Consider the following 26,841-nt stretch of genomic DNA (forward strand, 5'->3'; position numbering starts at 1 on the left):
GAGCAACAGTGTTGTAAATTTACAGTACTGTAAAACACATTGCAAAAACATATATTAAATAAAGCACTTCTGATAGAGGCAAATTGGTGGATGGAAGGAAAATGGGGGGGGTAGGATGACATTGATGGTGAGAAGTGGACACAGGTGAGGAATTAGTGTTCAAACATTGTATTTCTGAAAACTAATCACAAATAAATTTGTGATTTCACTGTGACTAACTTAAAAAATAAAACACCTATAGATTAGGAAGCACTAATGATTATTCTATAAAAGTGCCTGCTGATTTGCTATGGAAAAAACCCCAGCATCTGCTCTTTATGTACCTATTGAGTTTTAATGTCTGTCAAAACAAGCAATGGCTCATACGTTGGGAGTCTGGGTAGGGGGAATATTTATTCAATATTATATTGAATAAATGGCCTGCCTGTGAGTCCATTGATGTCTCCATAGACTACTCTAAAACTTGAATGATCCACATGTATTTTTTTCTCCTTACTTGTGTGTTTGTCTCATTCCATGCTGGATCGAGATTAAAGGTGCTAATCCAATTGGGATCGGACAATCTAGCATTTTCAGCATATTTTAACCATTTGCAGCTGTAATTATGTATATATTAAATGTTGTACACTTATACATTTTAGTTTTTATTATAAAAATTTTAATATATATTGCCTCTTTTTCCTCCTAAATTTTTTATTGCAAAAGTCCTATTTTTATCTATACACTGAACATAGCACAGTTTTAATTTTTGCTTTTAAAAAATTTATCGTTTTATTTTCACTCTGGAGAAGCCTGTATTCTCTCTTTAACATGTATTGTTCTCTCTTCACATCTCTAAATTTCTTTTGCTCTGAACTATTCTGCTTCACAAAAAACTAAAGTACACATTAAAATGACCTTAAGTTTTAAAATGATTACATAAGTAATATTATCTATAATTTGAGAAACTAAGAGAATTTTGTTTAAGTCTGGGAGGAGAGGAGTCTGATTAGTTAGTGGTAAAGTGGGGCTCCCCTCTACCTTTCTTTGTGGTGCCAAAGATTAAACCCAGGGCTATTAAACATATAAAATATGTGTGCCATATCCCCAGACTCTGATTATCAGAAATTATTTGCTTGAAACTTCTCGATTTTATAAGAATCTATTTTCCTTTGTAAATATTTATGTTATTTTCTTCTCTCACTATATTGTTTTAATTAAAGTTTTAATATTTCACATGAATATTTTTGAATAAGCCATTATTTGAAGATCTGTGATTTTAGAGGCAGATAATCACATTCTTAAGAAATGATTATAATTCCTATGTTTCTAAATTGCTTTTGGTGGCTATACATAAACACATACACACAGACATAGATGAATTAAGTTAACATAATAACTGACTTTAGATGTATTGAAGTATCCAGTAAAAAGATAAAAATGATATGGATATATTTGTCATTGGAAGAAACAAGCATTGGGTTCAATCCTTAGAACTACAAAAATGAAAACAAGGCAAAACAAGAATATCTAAAAAGCTAACATAAATAAAATACTTTGATGTTCAGATAAAGCTATGATGTTTCTAAAAAAGGCAAGATATATTTATTTGGGTACACTTACTGTGTATTTATAAGAAAAGATAGTTATAAAAAGGCAGGATGTTTATAAGAATGAAATATCTATGCAAAACCTTTTTAATTTTATATAGTCCCATTTGTTTTTGTTAGTGGTTATGTTGTTGTCAGTTTTTTAAGATACTTCTAAAGTCCATTACCTGAAGTTTTTCCTGTTTTTTAATGTATTTTATAAATTTTATTCTAATTTTTAGGTCTTTAATCCACTTTGTTTTTTTGATATATATATTTAAACACCTTGATTACAAATATCATTGTAGTTGGGTTTCAGTGATATAAAGAACACCCACCTTCACCAGTGCAACATTCTCATCACCAATGTCCCAAATTTCCCTCCTTCCCACCCCACCCCTGCCTGTATTTGAGACAGGCTTTCTACTTTCCTCATTCATTCACATTGTTGTGATAGTTGTCAGTGTAGTTATTTCTCTAATTGCACTCACCACTCTTCGTGGTGAGCTTCATATCATGAGCCGGACCTTCCAGCCCTCATCTCTTTTGTCTCTGAGAGTTATTGCAAAAATGTATTTTATTTTTCTTAAAACCCATAGATGAGTGATACTACTCTGTATTTATCTCTTTCCCTCTGACTTATTTCACTCAGGATAATAGATTCCATGTACATCATGTATAGGAAAAAATTTATGAGTTCATCTCCCTCGACGGGTGCATAATATTTCATTGTGTATATGTACCACAGTTTCTTTAGCCATTTCTCTATTGAAGAGCATCTTGGTTTTTCCAGATTCTGGTGATTGTAAATAGCATTGCAATAAATATAGGCATGAGGAGGGGATTTTTGAATTGTATTTTTGTGTTCCTAGTGTATATCCCTAGGAGTGGTATAGCTGGATCATATAGAAACTCAATTTCCAGTTTTTTAAGGAATTTCCATAGGGTTTTTCATAAAGGCTGGACTAGACGGCCTTCCCACCAGCAGTGAATAAGAGTTCCTTTCTCTTCACATCCCCACCAGAACTGCTTGTTCTTATTCTTTGTGATGTGTGCCAATCTCTGTGGTGTGAGATGGTACCTAATAGTTGTTTTGATTTATATCTCCCAGATGATTAGTGACATGGAGCATTTTTTCATGTGCCTTTTGGCCATTTGTATTTTTTCTATGCCAAAGTGTCTATTCATTTCTTCTCCCCATTTTTTGGGATTAGATATTTTTTCTTGTAAAGTTCTGTCAGTGCCTTGTATATTTTGGATATTAGCCCCTTATTTGATGGATATTGGGTAATAATTTTTCCCCTTCTGTGGGTGGCTCTTGTATCCTAGGCACTATTTCCTTTGAGGTGCAGAACTTCTCAGCTTAATATATTCCCACCTGCTTACCTCTGCTTCCACTTGTTTGGAGAGTGTTATTTCTCCTTGAAGATAACTTTAATCTCAATGTCATGGAGTGTTTTACTTACATGTTGTACTATATACCTTATGGTTTCAGGTCTGATATCAAGGTCTTTAATTCACTTGGATTTTAGCTTTGTACATGGTGTTAGCTGGGGGTTTGAGTTTGCTTTTTTGCAAGTGTCCAACCAGTTGTGCCAACACAATTTGTTGAAGAGGTTTTTCTTGCTCCATTTAGGATTTTTTGCTCCTTTATCAAAAACTAGGTGATTTTATGTCTGGAGAACATTCTCTGAGTACTCAAGCCTATTCCACTGATTTGAGGATCTGTCTTTATTCCAATACCAGGCTGTTTTGATAACTATTGCTTTGTAATGCAGTTTAAATTGGGGAAAGTAATGCCTCCTATATTTATTTTCCTAAGAATTGCTTCTGCTATTCATGGGTGTTTATTGTTCCAAATGAAATTCAGAAGTGTTTGATCCACTTCTTTGAAAAATATCATGGGTATCTTTAGAAGAGTCGCATTAAATCTGTACAATGCTTTAAAGAGTGTTGCCATTTTAATAATATTAATCCTGCCAATCCATGAGCAAGGTATGTGTTTTCATTTCCACGTGTTCTCTCTTATTTCTTAAAGCAGGGTTTTATAGTTTCCTTTGTATTTGTTTTTCATGTCTTTAATCAAGTTGACTCCAAGATATTTGAGTTTGTATGACACTAATGTGAATGGGGTTGTTTTCTTAATGTCCATTTCTTCCCTATCATTATTGGTGTATAAAAGGGCCATTGATTTTTGTGTGTTAATTTTGTAGCCTGCCACATTGCTATATGAATTTATTGTTTCTAGAAGCTTTTTGGTAGTTTACTTTAGAAAAGAAGTCTCAAATAAGTGGCCCAAACTTCCCATTGAGAAAAAGAAAGAAGTGCCAGGGAGATGAGATGTCATAAGGACTGGAATGTTAGCATTATATTTGTAAATTACCTCTTTTATACTTATATGGCTCCTTGAGCACTATAGGGTGGGTGTATGCCTTGTGACCTTCAGCACTTCTGGGTCCTACCAGCATTATAATGCAAGGCCCTAGTACTAGATAGCTAAGTATCACTTATAGTATCTCCAGAGAGAGAATAATAATTAGCAGTAAACTAGAAAACAAAATTATTACAGAAAACCAATAATACTAAAAGCTGGCTCTTGGAAGAAAATTTCAATATAGCTGGTAAACCTACAGTCATACTAATTAGATATAAAAGAGAATACACAAATTAAGAATATCAGATTATTTTAATCACTAAAAATTCTACAAATACTAAAAGTATGACTTGGAAAACTATAAATACTTTTGTCTGTTATAAAGAAACAGAGAAACTATGACCCTATTGTTTCATAAGGCAAGTGAAATGAACAATTCCTTGAAGAATATCAGCTACCAAAAATTTACTAAGAATAAACATCAGGACCCAGTGAGGTGGCACTAGAGGTACGATGCCTGCCTTGCAAGTGATAGCCAAGGAAGGACCGCGGTTCAATCCCCTGGTGTCTCATATGGTCCCCCCAAGCCAGGGGCAATTTCTGAGCGCTTAGCCAGGAGTAACCCCTGAGCATCAAACGGGTGTGGCCTCAAAAAACAAACAAAAAAAGAATAAACATCAAAGAGCATTATATGAATTTTAAAAACTTTGAAATGGAAGTTATGGTTCATAATAGTATCAATATTATTGTTTTATGCCTACTGGAGCTTCAACAGTCCTCCACTCTTTCTAGATCCTTCCCCTGAGTTCCTTACTCTACAAATCTAAATTCTGTTGGCTTAGGGCTTTTTTTCCCAATGACCACTGTCTATTGTTTATTCCCTTGATTTATTTCTTTGTATTCCACACATGAATGAGAGTCTCTGATATTTGTCTTTCTCTTTCTGATGCACTTCACTTGGTATGATACTCCCAGTTTTATTAAAGTTGAAACAAAATGCATGGCTTCATTTTCCCTCAGAGATAAATAGTATTTCACTGTATGCTTGTGCAACAATTTCTTTATCTACTCATCAATTGTTGAACACAGGTTCTGACTTAGAAATAGCATTCCAATGAATAGTAGCATGCACTATAACTTTACAGTAATGTTTTTATATTTGGGGGCTTAATATCCACAAGTGAGTATTGCTTGACCAAACAGAGACTCTATTTTTAATTTTTGAGATGCCTCCATTCTGTTTTCCACAGGAGATAAGCCAGACTGACTACATTACCATAATCAGCTAATGGGGGTTAGTTTTCCACTGCATCCTTGTCAGCACTTACTGTTTTATGGACTTTTACATTTATTTTTAACCATACCTTGTAATGATCAGGGTTTACTCCTGTCTCTGTGCCCAGGATTCACATGTGGCAGTCCTTGGGATACCATGTAAAATGCTGGGAATTGAACAGGAATTGACTGTATTCAAGGTAATAACTTTAACTCCTTATTATTTAACTCCTTATTCAAGGTAATAGCTTTAACTCCTAAACTATTTCTCTGTTCCTTTGTAGATATTTTTTTTTTGATTTTTGGGCCACACCTGGTAATGCTCAGGGGTTACTCCTGGCTATGTGCTCAGAAGTTGCTCCTGGCTTGGGGGACCATATGGGACACCGGGGGATCGAACCTCGGTCCGTCCAAGGCTAGCGCAGGCAAGGCAGGCACCTTACCTTTAGCGCCACCGCCCGGCCCCTGTAGATATTTTTTTAAATATAAATTATTCTTACTAGTGCGAAGTGATATTTTATAATAGCTTTATTTGAGTTTCCAAGATAATCAGTAATGAACACTTTTTATATACCTGATCATTTAAAATGTTTTTCTTCCACATCGTTGTTCATATATAGAAATGCAAAAATATTTCTGTGTGTTGGTTTTATATTTTGCTATTTTAATGTATAGATTTTTTCTAAGACTTTCTTTAGTATTTATGGTTTGTGTGTGTATGTTTAACATGTTATGTCTGAATAGTATTAGTTTTACTTTTCCAATTAAAAACTTAACTTCTCTCTCGTACGAGTCCTATACTAACAAATAAATTGATACTGTTCATAGTATTGGGGTAGTCCCAAGGAGTCAACTCATGAGACTCTGTGACTGATTTCATTGTATACCTAATCTTTTTTTTATAGTCTTTAAATAAAGTAATTTATTTTTTGGGGGGGAATATATTTTTTTTATTTAAACACCTTAATTACATACATGATTGTGTTTGGGTTTCAGTCATGTAAAGAACACCACCCATCACCAGTGCAACATTCCCATCACCAATGTCCCAAGTCTCCCTTCGCCCCACCCGACCCCCGCCTGTACTCTAGACAGGCTCTCCATATTCCTCATACATTCCCATTATTAGGACAGTTCAAAATGTAGTTATTTCCCTAACTAAACTCATCACTCTTTGTGGTGAGCTTCCTGAGGTGAGCTGGAACTTCCAGCTCTTTTCTCTTTTGTGTCTGAAAATTATTATTACAAGGGTGTCTTTCATTTTTCTTAAAACCCATAGATGAGTGAGACCATTCTGCGTTTTTCTCTCTCTCTCTGACTTATTTCACTCAGCATAATAGATTCCGTGTACATCCATGTATAGGAAAATTTCATGACTTCATCTCTCCTGACAGCTGCATAATATACCATTGTGTATATGTACCACAGTTTATTTAGCCATTCGTCTGTTGAAGGGCATCTTGGTTGTTTCCAGAGTCTTGCTATGGTAAATAGTGCTGCAATGAATATAGGTGTAAGGAAGGGGTTTTTGTATTGTATTTTTGTGTTCCTAGGATATATTCCTAGGAGTGGTATAGCTGGATCGTATGGGAGCTCGATTTCCAGTTTTTGGAGGAATCTCCATATCGCTTTCCATAAAGGTTGAACTAGACGGCATTCCCACCAGCAGTGGATAAGAGTTCCTTTATCTCCACATCCCCTCCAACACTGTTTATTCTCATTCTTTGTGATGTGTGCCATTCTCTGGGGTGTGAGGTGGTATCTCCTCATTGTTTTGATTTGCATCTCCCTGATGATTAGTGATGTGGAACATTTTTTCATGTGTCTTTTGGCCATGTGTATTTCTTCTTTGTCAAAGTGTCTGTTCATTTCTTCTCCCCATTTTTTGATGGGGTTAGATGTTTTTTTCTTGTAAAGTTCTGTCAGTGCCTTGTATATTTTGGAGATTAGCCCCTTATCTGATGGGTATTGGGTGAATAGTTTCTCCCACTCAGTGGGTGGCTCTTGTATCCTGGGCACTATTTCCTTTGAGGTGCAGAAGCTTCTCAGCTTAATATATTCCCATCTGTTAATCTCTGCTTTCACTTGTTTGGAGAGTGCAGTTTCCACCTTGAAGATGCCTGTAATGTCCTGGAGTGTTTTGCCTATGTGCTGTTCTATATATCTTATGGTTTGGGGGCTGATATCGAGGTCTTTAATCCATTTGGATTTTACCTTCGTACATGACGTTAGCTGGGGGTCTAAGTTCAATTTTTTGCAAGTGGCTATCCAATTGTGCCAACACCACTTGTTGAAGAGGCTTTCCTTGCTCCATTTAGGATTTCCTGCTCCTTTATCAAAAATTAGGTGGTTGTATGTCTGGGGAACATTTTCTGAGTATTCAAGCCTATTCCACTGATCTGAGGACCTATCCTTATTCCAATACCATGCTGTTTTGATAACTGTTGCTTTGTAGTACAGTTTAAAGTTGGGGAAAGTAATTCCTCCCATATTCTTTTTCCCAATGATTGCTTTAGCTATTCGAGGGTGTTTATTGTTCCAAATGAATTTCAAAAGTGTCTGATCCACTTCTTTGAAGAATGTCATGGGTATCTTTAGAGGGATGGCATTAAATCTGTATAATGCCTTGGGGAGTATTGCCATTTTGATGATGTTAATTCTGCCAATCCATGAGCAGGGTATGTGTTTCCATTTCCGTGTGTCCTCTCTTATTTCTTGGAGTTGAGTTTTATAGTTTTCTTTGTATAGGTCCTTCACATATTTACTCAAGTTGATTCCAAGATATTTGAGTTTGTGTGGCACTATTGTGAATGGGGTTGTTTTCTTAATGTCCATTTCATCCTTATTACAATTGGTGTATAGAAAGGGCATTGATTTTTGTGTGTTAATTTTGTAGCCTGCCACCTTGCTATGAGTCTATTGTTTCTAGAAGCTTTTTGATAGAGTCTTTAGGGTTTTCTAAGTAGAGTATCATGTCATCTGCAAACAGTGAGAGCTTGACTTCTTCCTTTCCTATCTGGATTCCCTTGATATCCTTTTCTTGCCTAATCGCTATAGCAAGTACTTCCAGTGCTATGTTGAATAGGAGTGGTGAGAGAGGACAGCCTTGTCTTGTGCCAGAATTTAGAGGGAAGGCTTTCAGTTTTTCTCCATTGAGGATAATATTTGCCACTGGCTTGTGGTAGATGGCCTTCACTATATTGAGAAAGGTTCCCTCCATTCCCATCTTGCTGAGAGTTTTGATCAAGAATGGGTGTTGGACCTTATCAAATGCTTTCTCTGCATCTATTGATATGATCATGTGGTTTTTATTTTTCTTGTTATTGATATTGTGTGTTATGTTGATAGATTTACGGATGTTAAACCAGCCTTGCATTCCTGGGATGAAACCTACTTGATCGTAGTGGATGATCTTTTTAACGAGGCATTGAATCCTATTTGCCAGGATTTTGTTGAGGATCTTTGCATCTGCATTCATCAGTGATATTGGTCTGTAATTTTCTTTTTTGGTAGCGTCTCTGTCTGGTTTAGGTATCAAGGTGATGTTGGCTTCATAAAAGCTATTTGGAAGTGTTTCTGTTTGTTCAATTTCATGAAAGAGTCTTGCCAAGATTGTCAGTAGTTCCTCTTGGAAAGTTTGATAAAATTCATTAGTGAATCCATCTGGACCTGGGCTTTTGTTTTTGGGCAGACATTTGATTACTGTTTTAATTTCATCAATGGTGATGGGGGTGTTTAGATATGCTACATCCTCTTCCTTCAACCGTGGAAGATTATAAGAGTCCAAGAATTTATCCATTTCTTCCAGGTTCTCATTTTTAGTGGTGTAGAGTTTTTCAAAGTAGTTTCTGATTACCCTTTGAATCTCTGTCATATCAGTAGTGATCTCTCCTTTTTCATTCCTGATACGAGTTATCAAGTTTCTCTCTCTCTCTCTTTCTCTGTTAGGTTTGCCAGTGGTCTATCAATCTTGTTTATTTTTTCAAAGAACCAACTTCTGCTTTCGTTGATCTTTTGGATTGTTTTTTGAGTTTCCACTTCGTTGATTTCTGCTCTCAGCTTTGTTATTTCCTTCTGTCTTCCTATTCTTGGGTCCTTTTGTTGAGCATTTTCTAGTTCTATTAGCTGTGTCATTAAGCTACTCAGGTAAGCTCCTTCTTCCTTCCTGATGTGTGCTTGCAAAGCTATAAATTTTCCTCTCAGTACTGCTTTTGCTGTGTCCCATAAGTTCTGATAGTTTGTGTCTTGATTGTCATTTGTTTCCAGGAACCTTTTGATTTCCTCCTTGATTTCATCTCGGACCCACTGGTAATTGAGCACGAGGCTGTTTAACTTCCAGGTGTTAAAGTGTTTCTTCTGAGTCCCTTTGGAGTTCACAAATAATTTCAGAGCCTTGTGGTCAGCGAAGGTAGTCTGCAAAATTTCTATCCTCTTGATCTTATGGAGGTATGTTTTATGTGCCAGCATGTAGTCTATCCTGGAGAATGTCCCATGTACATTGGAGAAGAATGTGTATCCAGGTTTCTGGGGGTGGAGTGTCCTATATATATCCACTAAGCCTCTTTCTTCCATTTCTCTCCTCAGGTCTAGTATATTCTTGTTGGGTTTCAGTCTGGTTGACCTATCCAGTGTTGACAAAGCCGTGTTAAGGTCCCCCACAATTATTGTGTTGTTGTTGATATTATTTTTTAGATTTGTCAACAGTTGTATTCTATATTTTGCTGGCCCCTCATTCGGTGCATATATGTTTAGGAGAGTGAATTCTTCCTGCTCTACGTACCCCTTGATTAATATAAAATGTCCATCTTTGTCCCTTACAACCTTCCTGAGTATAAAGTTTGCATTATCTGATATTAGTATGGCCACTCCAGCTTTTTTATGGGTGTTGTTTGCTTGGATAATTTTTCTCCAGCCTTTTATTTTGAGTCTATGTTTGTTCTGACTATTCAGGTGCGTTTCTTGTAGGCAGCAGAAGGTTGGACTGAGTTTTTTGATCCATTTAGCCACTCTGTGTCTCTTAACTGGTGCATTTAGTCCATTGACGTTGAGAGAAAGAATTGTCCTGGGATTTAACGCCATCTTTATTTCAAAATTTGGTGTGTCTTTTGGGTAGTCTTGTCTTAGATTAGGTCTTTCAGTTTTTCTCTTAAGACTGGTTTTGTGTCTGTGAAGTTTCTGAACTGTTTTTTTGTCTGTGAAGCCATGTATTCTTCCGTCAAACCGGAAAGTGAGTTTTGCTGGGTATAGTATTCTGGGTGAAGCATTCATTTCATTCAGTCTTGTCACAATATCCCACCACTGCTTTCTGGCATTGAGTGTTTCTGGTGACAGGTCTGCTGTACATCTCAGGGAAGCTTGCTTGAACGTGATTTCCCCTTTTGATCTTGCTGTTTTCAGAATTCTGTCTCTATCTGTGGGATTTGTCATTGTGACTAGGATGTGTCTTGGGGTGGTTTTTCTGGGGTTTCTTTTGGTTGGTACTCTTCGGGCATCCAGGATTTGATCACATATATTCTTTAGCTCTGGAAGTTTCTCTTTAATGATGTTTTTGACCGTTGATTCTTCCTGGAAATTTTCTTCCTGGGTCTCTGGGACTCCAATGATTCTTAAGTTGTTTTTGTTGATCTTATCATAGACTTCTATTTTCATCTGTTCCCATTCTTTGACTAATTTTTCCATTGTCTGCTCATTTGCTTTAAGTTTTTTGTCCAATCTCTCCTGCTGTATGGAATTGTTATGTATCTCATCTTCCACAGCACCAAGTCTATTCTCAGCTTCTGATACCCTGTCCCAGAGCTTATCCATTTTGTCATTCACTTTGTTTACTGACTTTTTCAGTCCTGTTAGTTGACATGTTATTTCAGTTTGGAGTTTTGTGATTTCTGTCTTGATATTTTCTTGGTTCTTATTAGTGTTCTGTTCAACTCGATCCATGGTTTCTTGGAGTCCGTTGAGCATCTTCCATATTGCTAGTCTAAAGTCCTTATCTGAGAGTTTGATTAGTTGGTTGGTCATTATCTGGTCCTCAGAATTGTCATCTTCATTCTCTATGTTTGATGCTGGCCTGCGTTGTTTCCCCATTGTCACACTTGTATTGTGGGTTTTTCTACGTGTTGTGGTGGTATTCATTGTCTATATGATGCAGGCAGCACACTCCTCTGGCTCCTCCCTTTCTGGATGGGCTACCTTGCCTCTAAGGGAGGGGAGTCCTCCGTGGATGAAGCCTCACACTGGGTCAAATCTTAGGCCCGAGCATGCAACAGAGAAGACAGTCCAGAGAGAAATGTTTGCTTCTGTGATATAGCACCGTTCTTAGTGTAATTTTTCCTTCTTGTTGCAATGGTGTTCTTTCCTTAGAAAGAGTGCACGGCCACGTAGCGAAGCAGAGCGGCCGTGCTCTGCTGGAGCCTCTTTTTGCCCCACTCGCAAGAGTTTAACACAAGAGGACAGTAGACAGACATAGACAGGTCACACTCACAGTTTTTCACAGTTGGGCCCCACTGGGCCGGTGTACTTTCACGGATTTTCCCCGCCTGGTGTCGCACACAGGGAGCCGGCTTTTGCAAAGCTTAGCCGGTTTTCCTGTATACCTAATCTTAAAAACAGTAGTGAGGGCTTTTCCAATAGTAAAAGGGAATCACTAATTTATTTGTAGGCAGATATGTTTTGATTAATTAAATTACAGCTTTGGTTGATTGTTACTGTTTGGTTGATTGAAGGATACTGATGCTGGTGACTTGAGTAATGAAGTACTCACTGAGTTTAATCATTAATGGAAGATAATTAAAAGACTCACCCCTAAGCATTATGAAGCATTTATAGAAAGAAAATAAAGTTAGATCTTTAAATCATAAGTTCAGTTAGTTAGTATGTATGATTTTATGATTTTTGAAAGAATTTCTTTATTGTAGATACAGAACAAAAATCAAACACTATTTTTAATACTGATAACAAGCAAGATCACTTAGTACTACAATAAAATTGTCAAGAAGACCAATGTAGCATACACAAAAGAGCATTCATAAATTAGAAGACAGCTTCAAGAAATAGAGAAAATATTTGCAAACCAAATATTTGATAATTATATACAAAATATATAAATAATTCATATAAATCAATAGCAACAATAAATAAACCAATTAAAACATGAATAGATTCAAAAGCCGACTGGCTGGCTCTCAGGGCCCAGTGATGCTGCCTGTCAGGTGGGGGAGGGGAGAACCGGTTGAGCCCTGGAGTGTAGTGTGAATTCCCAGGTGTTGTGGGAAAGGTGATCATCAGGGTCTTGGAGCCCAGTGCTCCTGCCTGCCAGGTGGGGGAGAGGAGAACCGGCTGAGCCCTGGAGTAGAGTGTGGATTCATAGGTGTTGGTGGAAAGGCAACTGGCTGGGTCTCAGGGCCCAATGCTGCTGCCTGCCAGATGGGGGAGGGGAGGACTGGCTGAGGCCCGGAGTGGTCTCAGGGCAGAGTACCCCTGACTCCCAGGTGGGGGAAGGGGTGAGTGATATAGGCTCAACTGTGCCCTCTATCATTGTGGCTAGGATTGGAACTGCACTGGCTGGCAGGAAGAAAGGGAGGGGCAAGTAACCCAGGTTCGACTGGAGGACAGGGGAAGGGGCAAACCTCAGCGACCTCAGCCAACATACCCACCTGTTACAGCCGCACTCCAGAGAAGGGACCCAGCGCCACACCACAGGTGACAAAAGTAGGCTAAAATCTGAAGTCAGTGCACTCCAAGTCAAACCAATAAATACAAAGAAATATGGATAAACTAAGAAGACTCTAAAAATTGGGGGTATGGAGATAAATACTAACAACTTTCCAAGTCCAAAATGCACAGACCCACCAAAAGATGAAGACCTAAAGTACTCATGAGAAAAGAGATGCAATCCATGGTAAAAGAAATAAAAATTACTAGTCAGCGAGGAAAAAGAAATCCAAAAATGAGCAAATCAACCAACTTAAAGAAGACCTGTTACAGAACATGAGAGATTCCATACAAATGGAATTAAAGGAAATAAAAAATGCTTTAGAAAACCATAATAGCAGAATCAAACAGTTGGAGAATTGCATAGAAGAAATTGAAGAAAAACTTCAAACAAAAAACAACAAAGAAGCCAACAAGGAAAAGAAAGTTAAAGCACTGGAAGAAAAAGTTCAATCTTTAATAAACAAAGACAAAAAAAATAATCTAAGAATAGTAGGTATACCAGAAGGGGATGAAATAGGGAAAGGAGAAGAACAAGTAGCCAGGGAAATAATAGCAGAACACTTTTCCACTCTCTGGAGAGGCTTCAGCGCAAATCCAGGAAGTAAAAAAAGCCCCTAATAAACTAGACCCTAATAAACAACACCAAGACATATAGTAATCCAAATGGCAAAAAACAAAGAGAAAGATGAAGATGAACTCCTTAAAGCAATAAGGAACAAAATAACCTCAAGTACAAAGGAAGAAACATAAGAATCAAACCAGATCTCCCATTTGAAACAATTCAAGCAAGAAGACAGTGAAATGACATATTTAAATGACTGAATGAAAGAAATTCCCAATCTAGAGTCCACTATCCAGCAAAACTCTCATTCATATAGGAGGGAAGACTAAAAACATTCTTAAACAAAAAAGAACTCTCATTATTTGTGCAAACAAAACTGATTCTAAATAACCTACTCAGAGAAGGATTGCACATACAAACCCCAACTGTAACAACAACCACCCTACACAATACAACTGCACAACAACCCTCTCTGTCAATAATCTCCCTAAATGTTAATGGACTAAACACTCCCATTAAAGGCACAAAATAGAGAGCTGGATTAGATAGCATAAACTGGATTTCTGCTGCCTGCAAGAAATACACCTACAAGTACAGGATGGGCATTGGCTTAGTATAAAAGGATGGAAATCAATTTTTCATGCAAATGGAAAACAAAAAACCAGGAACGGCCATTCTTATATCAGACCAAATCGCATTCAACCTCAAGAAAGTGATCAGAGACTTACTGATCAGGGGAACACTAGATCAAGAAGTACTAACCCTGGTTAACATTTATGCACCTAATGCAGAGCCAGCAAAATATGTAAGGCAATTGCTCGCAAACCTGGAGAAACACATGAAAGGAAATGTGATAGTTGTAGGTAATCTCAATACTCCATTATCACTACTGGGCAGATGCATCAGACAGAAAATTAGCAAAGAAATAAGATCCCTAAATGAAAAATTAGAAGACCTAGGGCTAATGGACTTATATAGGCCCTCCACCCCCAGAAAGCAGAATACACATTCTTCTCAAGCCCACATGGAACCTTCTCCAGAATAGACTATGCCTTAGGACATAAATCTAACTTGTATAAAATTACAAATATAAGGATCATTAGAAGCACTCTAAAAGATCACTATGCAACAGAGGTCAAAATTGACTGTAAGGAGAAGCTATGAAGAAAATCCAACACCTAGATATTAAACAACATGCTGCTCAACAATAGCTGTATCAAAGAGGAATCAAGGAAGACATAAATAGATTCCTTGAGACAAACGATAATGAAGAGACAACTTGTCGGTCGCATCTGTGAGGTTCTTAGAGGCGGCACCAGGTGGGAGACTTCCCTTTGCCTTCGCCCCTCCCCCCCCCCGTCGCGTCTGTGAGGACTTCAGAGGCGGCACCAGGTGGGAGACTTCCCTTTGCCTCCACCCCTCAAGTGGCGGAGCTCCACTGACTCCAAAGTAGGGGAGAGCAAGGAGAGGGCAAAGAAGCCAGATTCAACAGCGCCCCCCACCACTGTGGCTCGGAGCGTTACTACACTGGCTGGCAGCAAGAGCAGGGAACACTGACCAGGCTCCCGCTAGCGGGACACTAGAGGCCAAACCTCAGCCAGCCCACCCAACAGTCCCACTCAGAGCTGCAGTCCAGAAAAGGGACCCAGCCCCACATCTCAGGGAGCAAAAGCAGGCCAAAATCAGAAGACACTGCTCTCCAAGCCACACCAATAAATACATAAAACCATGGGTAAACTGAGGAGGAATCTAACAGCTGGAGATACAGAGAGAACTCCTACTAAGTTCCCAAGTCCACCAAAACGCACAGATCCAAAAGATGAAGATTTAAAAGCAGACATGAGAAAGGAAATGCAAGCCATGGTACAGGAAATGAGAGAATCTCTAGCCACCGAGTACAAGAAATCCATGGAGGTACAAATTAGTCAAATTAAAGATCTGATACAGAATATGAGAGACTCCATACAAAAGCAATTAAAGGAATTAACAGACACCATAAAAAGCCAGACAAGCAGAATCGCAGAGATGGAGAAGCACATAGTACTTGAAGGAAAATTGCAAACCAAAAATGAACCGGAAACCAACAAGGAATTAAGAGGCAAGGCACTGGAAGGAAAAGTCCAGTACTTGATGAACAAAGACAAAAGAAATAACCTAAGAATTGTAGGTATACCAGAAGGGGAGGAACAGGGAAAGGGGAAGAACAAGTAGTTAGGGAAATAATAGCAGAAAACTTCCCCACCCTTTGGAAAGAGGACTCTGCAAATCCAGGAAGTGAAAAGAGTCCCTAATAAAATAGACCCTAATAAACCAACACCAAGACATATTATAATCCAAATGGCAAAGAAAAAAGAGAAAGATGAACTCCTTAAAGCAATAAGGGAAAAAAAAAAGAACCTCAAGTACAAAGGAAGGGACATAAGAATAAAACCAGACCTCCCATTTGAAACAATTCAAGCAAGAAGACAGTGGGATGAAATATTTAAACGAATGAATAAAAGAAATTTCCAGCCTAGGGTACAATACCCAGCAAAACTGTCATTCATATGGGATGGTAGCCTAAAGACATTCTCAAACAAAAACAAGCTAGCAGTATTTGTGCAAACAAAACCAATCCTAAACGACCTACTCACAGATGAAGTACACAATCCAAACCCCCGAATGTAACAATAACCACCCTACACAACACAACTGCACAACAGCCCTCTCTGTCAATAATCTCCCTAAATGTTAATGGACTAAACTCTCCCATTAAATGACACAATAGAGAACTGGATTAAAAAACATAAACCGGCCTTCTGCTGCCTGCAAGAAACACACCTACAAGTACAGGACAGGCATAGGCTTAGAATAAAAGGATGGAAATAAATTTTTCAAGCCAATGGAAAACGAAAAAGAGCAGGGACAGCCATTCTTATATCAGACCAAATTCCATTCAACCTCGAGAAAGTGATCAGAGACAAAGAGGGTCACTACACACTAATCAGGGGAACAATAGACCAAGAGGTACTAACCCTGATCAATATTTATGCACCTAATGTAGAGTCAGCAAAATATGTGAGGCAGCTGCTCACTAACTTGGAGAAACACATGAAGGGAAATGTGATAATAGTAGGAAATTTTAATACTGCACTATCACCAGTGGACAGATCCAGTAGACAAAAAAATAGCAAAGAAATAAGAGCACTAAATGAAAAATTAGAAGATCTAGAGCTAATAGACTTATATAGGGCCCTCTACCCCCAGAAAACAGAATACACATTCTTCTCAAGTCCTCATGGAACCTTCTCCAGAATAGACCATGTCTTAGGATACAAATAAAATCTATATAAGACCACAAATGTAAGGATTATTAGAAGTACCCTATCAGATCACTATGCAATAGAGGTCAAAATTAATTGCAAGAAGAAGCAATGGAGAAAAACTAATACTTGGAGATTAAACAACACACTTCTCAAAAACAGCTGGATCAAAGAGCAAACCAAGGAAGAAATAAAAAGATTCCTTGAGACAAATGATAATGAAGAGACAACTTATCAAAATTTGTGGGACAGAGCAAAAGCAGTAATTAGAGGGAAACTCATATCAATACAGGCCTATGTCAAGAAAGAGGAAAATGATAAAATCAACAGTTTAAAGGATCATCTCAAGGAATTGGAACAACAGCAGCAAAGAAATCCAACCACAACCAGAAGGCAAGAAATAGTAAAAACCAGAGTAGAAATAAACAACATAGAAACTAAGAAAGCAATACAAAAAAATCAATGAGTCCAAGAGTTGGTTTTTTGAAAAAATAAACAAGATAGACAAACCACTGGCAAAACTCACCCAAAAAAAGATGGAAAACAACCAAATAAGTAGGTTCACAAATGAAAGGGGGAGAGATTACAACAGAAACCCAAGAAATACAACATATCATAAGATCATATTACGAACAACTATACTCAGTTAGGCTAGAGAACCCAATAGAAATCGACAGATTCCTGGAAAATTACCATCTCCCGAGACTGGAAAAGGAAGACCTAGAAAGCCTAAACAGACCAATCATGTCAGAGGAAATTGATTATGTAATTAAGAAACTCCCTAAGAACAAAAGTCCAGGCCCAGATGGATTTACAGGTGAATTCTATCAAACATATACTGCCACTTTTCCACAGGCTCTTCCAAACCATCAAAAAAACAGGAATTTTTCCCAACTCCTTTTATGAGGCTAATATCACACTCATTCCCAAAGATAGCAAAGACACCACCAAGAAAGAAAACTACAGACCAATCTCTCTAATGAACATAGATGCAAAGATACTCAACAAAATCTTAGCAAACCGAATCCAGCACTTCATCAAAAAGATCATACACCATGACCAAGTGGGTTTTATCCCAGGAATGCAAGGTTGGTTCAACATACGCAAATCAATCAACATCATACATCACATCAAAAACAAAAAAATCAAAAACCACATAATCATATCAATCGATGCAGAGAAGGCGTTTAACAAAATCCAACACCCTTTTATGTTGAAGACACTTAGCAAAATAGGATTAGAAGAAACCTTTCTCAAGATAGTTACAGCAATCTATGAAAAGCCCACAGCCAACATTATCCTTAATGGTGAAAAACTAGAAGCATTTCCTCTAAGGTCAGGAACTAGGCAAGGCTGTCCACTCTCTCCACTCTTATTCAATATAATCTTAGAAGTCCTTGCAATCGCAATCAGACAAGAGAAGGGAATCAAAGGGATCCAAATTGGGAAAGAGGAACTCAAACTATCTCTTTTTGCAGATGATATGATGATATACATGGAAAACCCTAAAGAGTCCACAGTAAAACTCCTAGAAACAATTAACCATTACAGCAAAGTGGCTGGTTACAAAGTCAATTCACAAAAGACAGTAGCATTTCTCTATACAAATAAGAGAAGCTGAGGAGACAGAGATTAAAAATACAATTCCATTTAAAATAGTTTCAAAAAATATCAAGTATCTAGGAATCAACCTTACAAGGGAAGTGAAGGATTTATACCAGGAAAATTTCAAAACACTTCAGAATGAAATTGAAGAGGATCTAAGGAAATGAAAGAACATCCCATGCTCATGGATAGGTAGACTCAACATAGTCAAAATGACAATCCTACCCAAACTTCTATATAGATTTAATGCAATCCCCATCCAAATCCGTGCATCATTCTTTCAAGACTTAGAACAATCAATCATAAAATTTATCTGGAACCACAAAAGATCCAGGATAGCCAAACAGATACTGAAAAACAAGAAGTTGGGTGGCATTTCTTTACCTAATCTGAAGCTATACTATAAAGCCATAGTGATCAAAACAGCATGGTACTGGAACAAAAACAGAGCCTCAGACCAGTGGATTAGAACAGAATTTCCAGAAATAAATCCCCAGATATACAGTCAACTAATATTTTACAATAGAGCCAAGAACTTGAAATGGAACAAAGAAAGTCTCTTCAACAAATGGTGTTGGTACAACTGGAAAACCACCTGTAAGAAACTGAAAATTGACCCATACCTCACCCCTTATACAAAAGTCAACTCAAAATGGATTAAAGATCTTGAAATTAGATCAGGATCTATAAAGTTTATTGAGGAAAAAATAGGCAGAACACTCGAAGACCTATATATTAAAAAAGTCTTCGAGGATGGAACACCAATGGCAAGGATCTTAGCATCAAACATAAACAAATGGGATTACATCAAACTAAGAAGCTTCTGCATGGCAAAGGAAACCCAACTCAAGACAAGAAGACAGCTAACTGAATGGGAAAAAATTTTCGCACTCAACACATCAGATAAGGGGCTGATAACCAGAATATACAAAGCACTCAGAAAGCTGAGTCCTCCAAAACCAAATAAAGCCATAGAAAAATGGGGAGATAAAATGAATAGACACTTCTCTGAGGAAGACCGAAAGATGGCCAACAAACACATGAAAACAAGCTCACCTTCACTCATCATTAGGGAAATCCAAATCAAGACAACAATGAGGTACCACCTTACACCAGTTACGATGGCTCACATCAAAAATAATGGGAACCATCTGTGTTGGTGGGGATGTGGTATGAAAGGCACTCTCATACACTGCTGTTGGGAATGCCCCCTAGTCCAACACCTATGGAGAACAGTCTGGAGAGTGCTCAAGGAGCTCAGAATTGAGCTCCCATTTGACCCAGCAATTGCTCTCCTAGGTATCTACCCCCAAGTCGAAGGGACATTCATCCCAAAGTATGTGTGCACCCCACTATTTATCACAGCATTCAGTATAATAGCCAAGTCGTGGAACCAACCTGGATGTCCAAAAACAGATGAGTGGATTATTAAGATGTGGTATCTATAAACAATGGAATATTACATGGCAGTCAGAAATGATACAATCACAGACTTTGCAGCAACGTGGATGGACCTAGAACATATTATGCTAAATGAAGCAAGCCAGAAGATGAAGGATAAATACAGAATGATAGTACTATTCTGAAGTACCTAGAATATACAACAGATATACACCCAATACCCCATGATTAAATAACAGGGTGTAACAGGATAGGAACCTCAAACACAGTAATAATCACCATATACTGGGGAGTATAGCCCAAAACAAAGGGTAGAGAAACAACACAAAACCCGACTATACATTATATCATAAAGAAACGAGCAACAACAGAAACAGCAGCGTAGAGAGAACAGGTAAGTAATTATCGTTTTACTACAAAGGCCCATAATAATTCACTAGGGATCATATACAGGATTACAGGTAAAGATTATGATGGGAACCTACTGAGTCCAATGGAAACACTTCAAAACATGATATTTGAATCCCTTAACCTTATTACATTTAAAATAACCTCTCAGTTTTTCTGTTCGTAGGGGTTCCTGGATACAAAGTGTGAACATCCTATGGGGGTACCTCAATGCTCAGTCACCCGAGGCACCATACTCTGCTTGAAGCATGAAAATGTCCAGATAAAACTCTTTAACATACCCTTTATTTCTAGATTATGCCTTCTTTTAGGACCTGAAGTGTGGGTGTACCTATTTAAGACCCTAGACCCACCCACTTCTGGGAGGGGTCTTGGGAACCGGATAGTAGGTGTAACCTTACCTGCTAGACCCTCCCATTCCTGGGAGGGGTCTGGGAAATGTTATATAAGGCTTGGACCAAGGGAATTCGGGCCTTTTTTGGCTTTTTGCCTTTTTGGCTCTTTACCCGTTCTGCGCTGCTGGGTGCTCTGGCTTTTGGGTTTCTGTGTTCTGGTCTTTGACCAGCATGGAGCCCAAAGGGAAGATGGCTGAAAGGAGTTTAGATGCAGGGCCAAGAATAACTAGTGCTTAAAAGGTTATGAGATAGGCCACACACATGTGGTGAATAGGGCATGAATAAAGTTAATGCTTCCTGAAGCCTGCCTGTGAGTAAGTCTTGACTGAAGCACAGGACCAGTCAAATCACCGAAGCAACAACTGAGTCCTATGAATTTTTACCACAGGGCCCAAGCATCGAACCCTTTCAACCAAACTAACATGCCTTGCTCTTATAGCCTCTCTTCTCATCTCTTCGTATTTTTGTTGCTTCAGGTGTTTGATTGTTGGTTTGTTTTGTTTTGTCTTGTTTTTCCTATTCTCTCTTCCTGTCTCCCTCTTCTTCCACCTTCTCGTCCTCACTATCATCAACTCAAACTATGTCAAATAAAAACCACATGGTTACCTCCTCTATAGGAAAGGAATGCGGACATATAGGGTGCTGTGGACAAAACTGAAAAGGGTAAACACCTATATAGATAGACCTCACTAACATAATGGTCAGTACTCGAGACACGAAACCTATACATACCCAAAAGCTGATCTATTAAATGTTTCCTTTCCTTACAAGTAAATACTTAGTACTCAGTGCACCTCTTGCATTCCACACCTCTATACATTAATATACACCTAAACTAACTTCTAAATGTTTATATGTGTGCAGGAGCACACAGAGACAGGAATTCTCCTTAAGGGACAAACCTAAACCACAAACAACACACACCTATACCCTATGTAACCCCTCCCATATACTATCCCCTCTCCCTCCTCCAAAATCCTATTATCCCTTCACCCCTCAATCCCACCCCTGATATCCCCACCACACTCTAACTCTTCACCCTCAGCTTTTAATCCACTAGGCACCAAGAAAGACCTCCTACCACAACGAGCCAGTACCCACTACCCAAGTGAAGAGACACCCACTCAAGCTCTCACCTCGTTCCGGCAAGAAAATAAAACCAACACTCTGACAGACTCATAACAGAGAAAAAAAAAGAGAAAAAATGAAGAGACAACTTGTCAAAATCTGTGGGACACAGTAAAACAGTAATTAGGAGGAAACTCATAGCAATACAGGCCAATGTCAGGAAAGAGGAAAATGACAAAATCAGCAGTTTAAAGGGTCACCTTAAGGAGCTGGAACAACAGCAGCAAAGAAACCCAAACACAACCAGAAGACAAGAAAAATAAAACCAGAGCAGAAACAAACAACATAGAAACTAAGAAAACAATACAGAAAATCAAAGAGACCAGGAGTTGCTTTTTCGAAAGAATAAACAAGATAGACAAACCACTGAAAAGACTCACCAAAAAAAAGATGGAAAACACCCAAATAAGTAGGATCACAAATGAAAGGGGAGAGATTACAACAGAACCCAAGAAATACAACACATCATGAGGACTTATGAGTAACTATACTGTTATATTCTAGAGAATCCAGAAGAAATCTACAGATTCCTGGAAAAATATCATCTTCCTGGAAAAGGAGGATTTAGAAAGCCTAACCAGGCAAATCATTTCGGAGGAAATTGAAGAAAAATAAACTCCAGAAGAACAAAAATCTGGGTCCAGATGGTTTTATAGGTGAATTCTATTAAACATTCCAAGAAGAATTACTACCATTGTTCCACAGGTTCTTCCAAACCATTGAAAAGACAGGAATCCTCCCCAATTGCTTTTATGAGGCTAATATCACACTCATTCCCAAAGATGGCAAAGACACCACCAAGAAAGAAAACTACAGACCAATCTCACTAATGAACATAGATGCAAAAATACTCAACAAAATCTTAGCAAACTGAATCCAGCACTACATCAAAAAGATTATACACCATGATCAAGTAGGTTTCATCCCAGGGATGCAAGGATGGTTCAACATATTCAAATCAATCAACATCATACACCACACCAACAAGAAAAAAGAAAAAAAAACACATGATTATATCAATCGATGCAGAGAAGGTGTTTGACAAAATCCAACATCCATTCTTGTTGAAAACACTCAGCAAAATAGGACTAGAAGAAACCTTCCTCAAGATAGTTACATCTATGAAAAGTCCACAGCCAACATTATCCTTAATGGCGAAAAACTGAAAGCATTTCCACTAAGGTCAAGAACTAGGCAAGGTTGTCCATTCTCTCCACTCATATTCAATATAATCTTAGAAGTCCTAGCAATAGGGGCCGGAGAGGTAGCATGAAGGTAAGGCGTTTGCCTTTCATGCAGAAGGTCATCGGTTTGATTCCCGGCATCCCATATGGTCCCCCAAACCTGCCAGGAGTGATTTCTGAGCGTGGAGCCAGCAGTCACCCCTGAGTGTTGCTGGGTGAGATCCAAAAACCAAAAAAAAAAAAAAAAAGAAAAAGAAAAAGAAGTCCTAGCAATAGCAATCAGACAAGAGAAGGGAATCTAAGGAAAGAGGAACTCAGATTATCTCTTTTTGCAAATGATATATATGATGATATACATCGAAAACCCTAAAGAGTCCACAGTAAAACTCCTAGAAACAATTAACCAATATAGTAAAGTGACCGTCTACAAAGGTAATACACAAAAGACAGTAGTGTTCCTTTATACAAATAATGAAGTAGAGGAGAAAGAGATTAAGAAGACAATCCCATTTAAAATAGTATGAAAAAAATATCAAGTACCTAGGTATCAACCTTACAATGGAAGTGAAGGACCTATACCATGAAAACTTCAAAACACTTCAGAAAGAAATTGAAGAGGATCTAAGCCTAAGGAAATGGAAGAACATCTAATGCTCATGGGTAGGTAGAATCAACATAGTCAAAATGACTATCTTACCTAAACTTCTATATAGACTTAATGCAATCCCTATCTAAATTCAGACATCATTTTGTAAAGACTTAAAACAATCAAACATAAAATTCATCTGGAACCACAAAAGACCCAGGATAGTCAAATACATACTTAAAAACAGAAAGTTGGGTGGCATCTCTTTACCTAACCTGAAGCCATATTATAAAGCCATTGTGATCAAAACAGCATGGTGCTGGAACAAAGACAGAGCCTCAGTCCAATGGGTTAGAACAGAATTTCCAGAGAAAACCCCCCAGATATACAGTCAACTAATATTTGACATAAGAGCCAAGAACTTGAACTGGAACAAAGAATGTCTCGTCAACAAATGGTGTTGCTACAACTGGAACACCACCTGTAAGAAACTGAAAACTGATCCATACCTCACTCCTTATACAAAAGTCAACTCAAATGGATTAAAGACCTTGAAATCAGACCTGAATCAATAAAGTTTATTGAGGAAAAATAGGCAGAACACTTGAAGACTTATATATTAAAAATGTCCTTGAGGATAGAACACCAATGTCAAGAACACAGTGTGGGAAGGAAATGGGCCCTAAATCTTACCCCCCCCAAGAATATCTCAAAAGACTTAATGGGGATATCTATATTCTCTGTATGTTTAATACCTCAATAGTATGTCTCTTAGTGTTTTTATTTCCAAATATAAAAGTAGCCTCCTCCATCCCCCCTTTTTTCTTAAATTTTTTTAAATTTTTTTATTTTCCCATTTTTTTAAATTTCTATCTATATCATTTTTTTAATTTCACTTGTTTGAGTTCTGCTTGGTATGAAATTCTAGAAGAAAAATTCCTGCTTGGAATAAATGCTCAAGTCAAAACCAAGGCACAGAGATTGTATAGCCTGTCATTTTTTATCCCCACATGCATCAGCAATATAATATGGCACTGTTCCTTTTGTATAAGCATACTAAAAACAGAAAAGAATTTATGTTTAGAAATAAGCTCTTATCTCCTAGAAATAAGAACCTATAAATTTTATAATACAGGGGTGCCTCTTACCCTGAACATGTGTCATGGAGACTCTACTTAGACTCCATGTGATTGGACAGCAACCCTTCAACCCTGAATCCCAGATCCCAACTGTAGAACCAACACAGTTCCCTGCAATAGCACCAGGAAACAAACACTCTCTGGGGACTGCCTAATACCACCCTGCACCAACTTCCACCAGGTTGATACCTCGTTGATGATGAGGAAACAATAACAACTAGATCTAAGAGCAGGTTGCCCTACCTCATCACCTAATGGTAAGATGAAATCAGAAGACCCTAAGTCCTTGAAATGCACAGCAATCAAGATCACCAATTACAGAAAGCTAACTTTGACAACTGTAACTGGGAAGAACTTTTCATGGGTTCAATAAGAAAGACCCTAACCTAAATTTCAGCCTAGAGTTTGAACAAAAGCCAAGATCTCTATAACTCCAGAGGTCTGACTTTGACAACTACTACTACTGAGCAGAACTTCTGGAACCATAAGGAAAGGCTGTATCTTAGGCTTCGTCCTAAAAATCTGTGCAAAAATCAAAATCACTAATTACAGAAAACTAACTACAATTGTGACTGAGCAGAACTTCTATAACAATAAAGACTCTATCCTAGACTTTGTCATATGGCCTGTGCAGATACCAATATCTTTAATTACAGAGGACTAATTTTATCTGCCACAACTGAGTAGAATGTTTCCTGGCACAATAAAAAGACTTTGGGTTAGATAATGAGCACATATGGAACCTGTAATTGTTCTCATGACAGTATGCTTCAAGGGGTGGAGAAGCCCTATATCTCTTAGATCAAGGTAATTCCCTTTAATATTTCCCCAATACTTAAAAATGATCAGACCTAAGTACCAAATCCAAAATCAATGACAACAGAATAAAAATCTACAACAAGTCATATACAAAGGAGATCAGCTATACTAGCAGTCCAGGGGACAAAAGGGAGGAAGTATGGGATGCATGTTTGGAACAGGGGTGAAGGGAGGTCAACACTGGTGGTGGGAATTGCCCTAATTTGCTGTCACTACATACCTTAAATATAACTGTGAAAGACTTGTAATTCACATGCGTCTCAATAAAAATCATTAAAAAAATAAAGAAAAATAAAATAGGGCCCAGAGAGCTAGCACAGCGGTGTTTGCCTTGCAAGCAGCCGATCCAGGACCTAAGGTGGTTGGTTCGAATCCCGGTGTCCCATATGGTCCCCCTGTGCCTGCCAGGAGCTATTTCTGAGCAGACAGCCAGGAGTAACCCCTGAGCACCGCCGGTTATGGCCCAAAAAACAAACAAACAAAAACAAAACAAAACAAAACCCCCCCCCACACACACACACAAAAAAATAAAAATAAAATAAAATAAAAATTCAAATATTAACTTACCTTTGGGAGGGCTGATACTGATGATGGGTGTGGGGTTGTATTTATGTGCTTGAAAAATCATTGTAAACCACAGAATCTGAGTTTAAAAAACTTACCTTAGTTTTAGTGCTTCGTCCCTTGGTAGCTTCATAACTATTTTTTTCTTTCTTTCCTAATATATTGGGCCCATAAGATTCCATAAGTATATACATGCTTCTAATTTCTGGGTAGACTACTTGAACCCAAAATGACAAATTCTGTCCCTTATCCAAAAAGTAAATATCATCAAGAATATTACTATGAAATGCAATGTAGGGGCACACCTCTCTTTTTCTGAAAGCTACATTTTGTACTTCCAGTTGCAAAGGATATGCCTGTGTACTTATATCACCATTATCAGAAACATATATGAAATATACTTGAGAAAAGGGCAACATGGAAATTAATGATTTTTTTGTGTTAGTTGTCCATGAATGTAGCTTTACTGCCTCTTTAATATAATTCTTGAAAAAAAACATATCATTGTTTTCCATTTTTACAATAATATTTCCAAAATAATCTGTAAAAAATTAGAAAAGTTTGTTAGTCTATGCAACCATACTTAAAAGCTGCTTCATTTAAGTGTATTAAAATAATTTTTATGATGACTGAATTTTTATACTGTGAATTTAGTGTAGCACACTACAACTTAACACAATATTAGAGAATATCTCTACCACTTCATAGTAGAGTGATTTTTCTTCCCTTTCTCTTCCTGTTCACTGTATTACATCATTTACATAGATAAAAGAGCTGGAATTAATATATAAAACAATGATGAACATGACAGGAATGGCATA

The 26,841-nt window shown here is 37.8% G+C and overlaps 1 protein-coding gene across 1 annotated transcript in view; it reads right to left on the bottom strand.

The window, feature by feature from the left end:
* Positions 1–26,841, bottom strand: part of CATSPERE (catsper channel auxiliary subunit epsilon) — a 144,510-nt gene that overhangs the window by 84,106 nt on the left and 33,563 nt on the right. The window contains exon 6 of the mRNA XM_049777559.1: positions 26,119–26,561. Within this exon, the coding sequence (XP_049633516.1) occupies positions 26,119–26,561 (443 nt within the window). The remainder of the gene's footprint in view (positions 1–26,118; positions 26,562–26,841) is intronic.

This window comes from Suncus etruscus, chromosome 7 (genome assembly GCF_024139225.1).
Source record: "Suncus etruscus isolate mSunEtr1 chromosome 7, mSunEtr1.pri.cur, whole genome shotgun sequence".
Classification (NCBI taxonomy): domain Eukaryota; kingdom Metazoa; phylum Chordata; class Mammalia; order Eulipotyphla; family Soricidae; genus Suncus; species Suncus etruscus.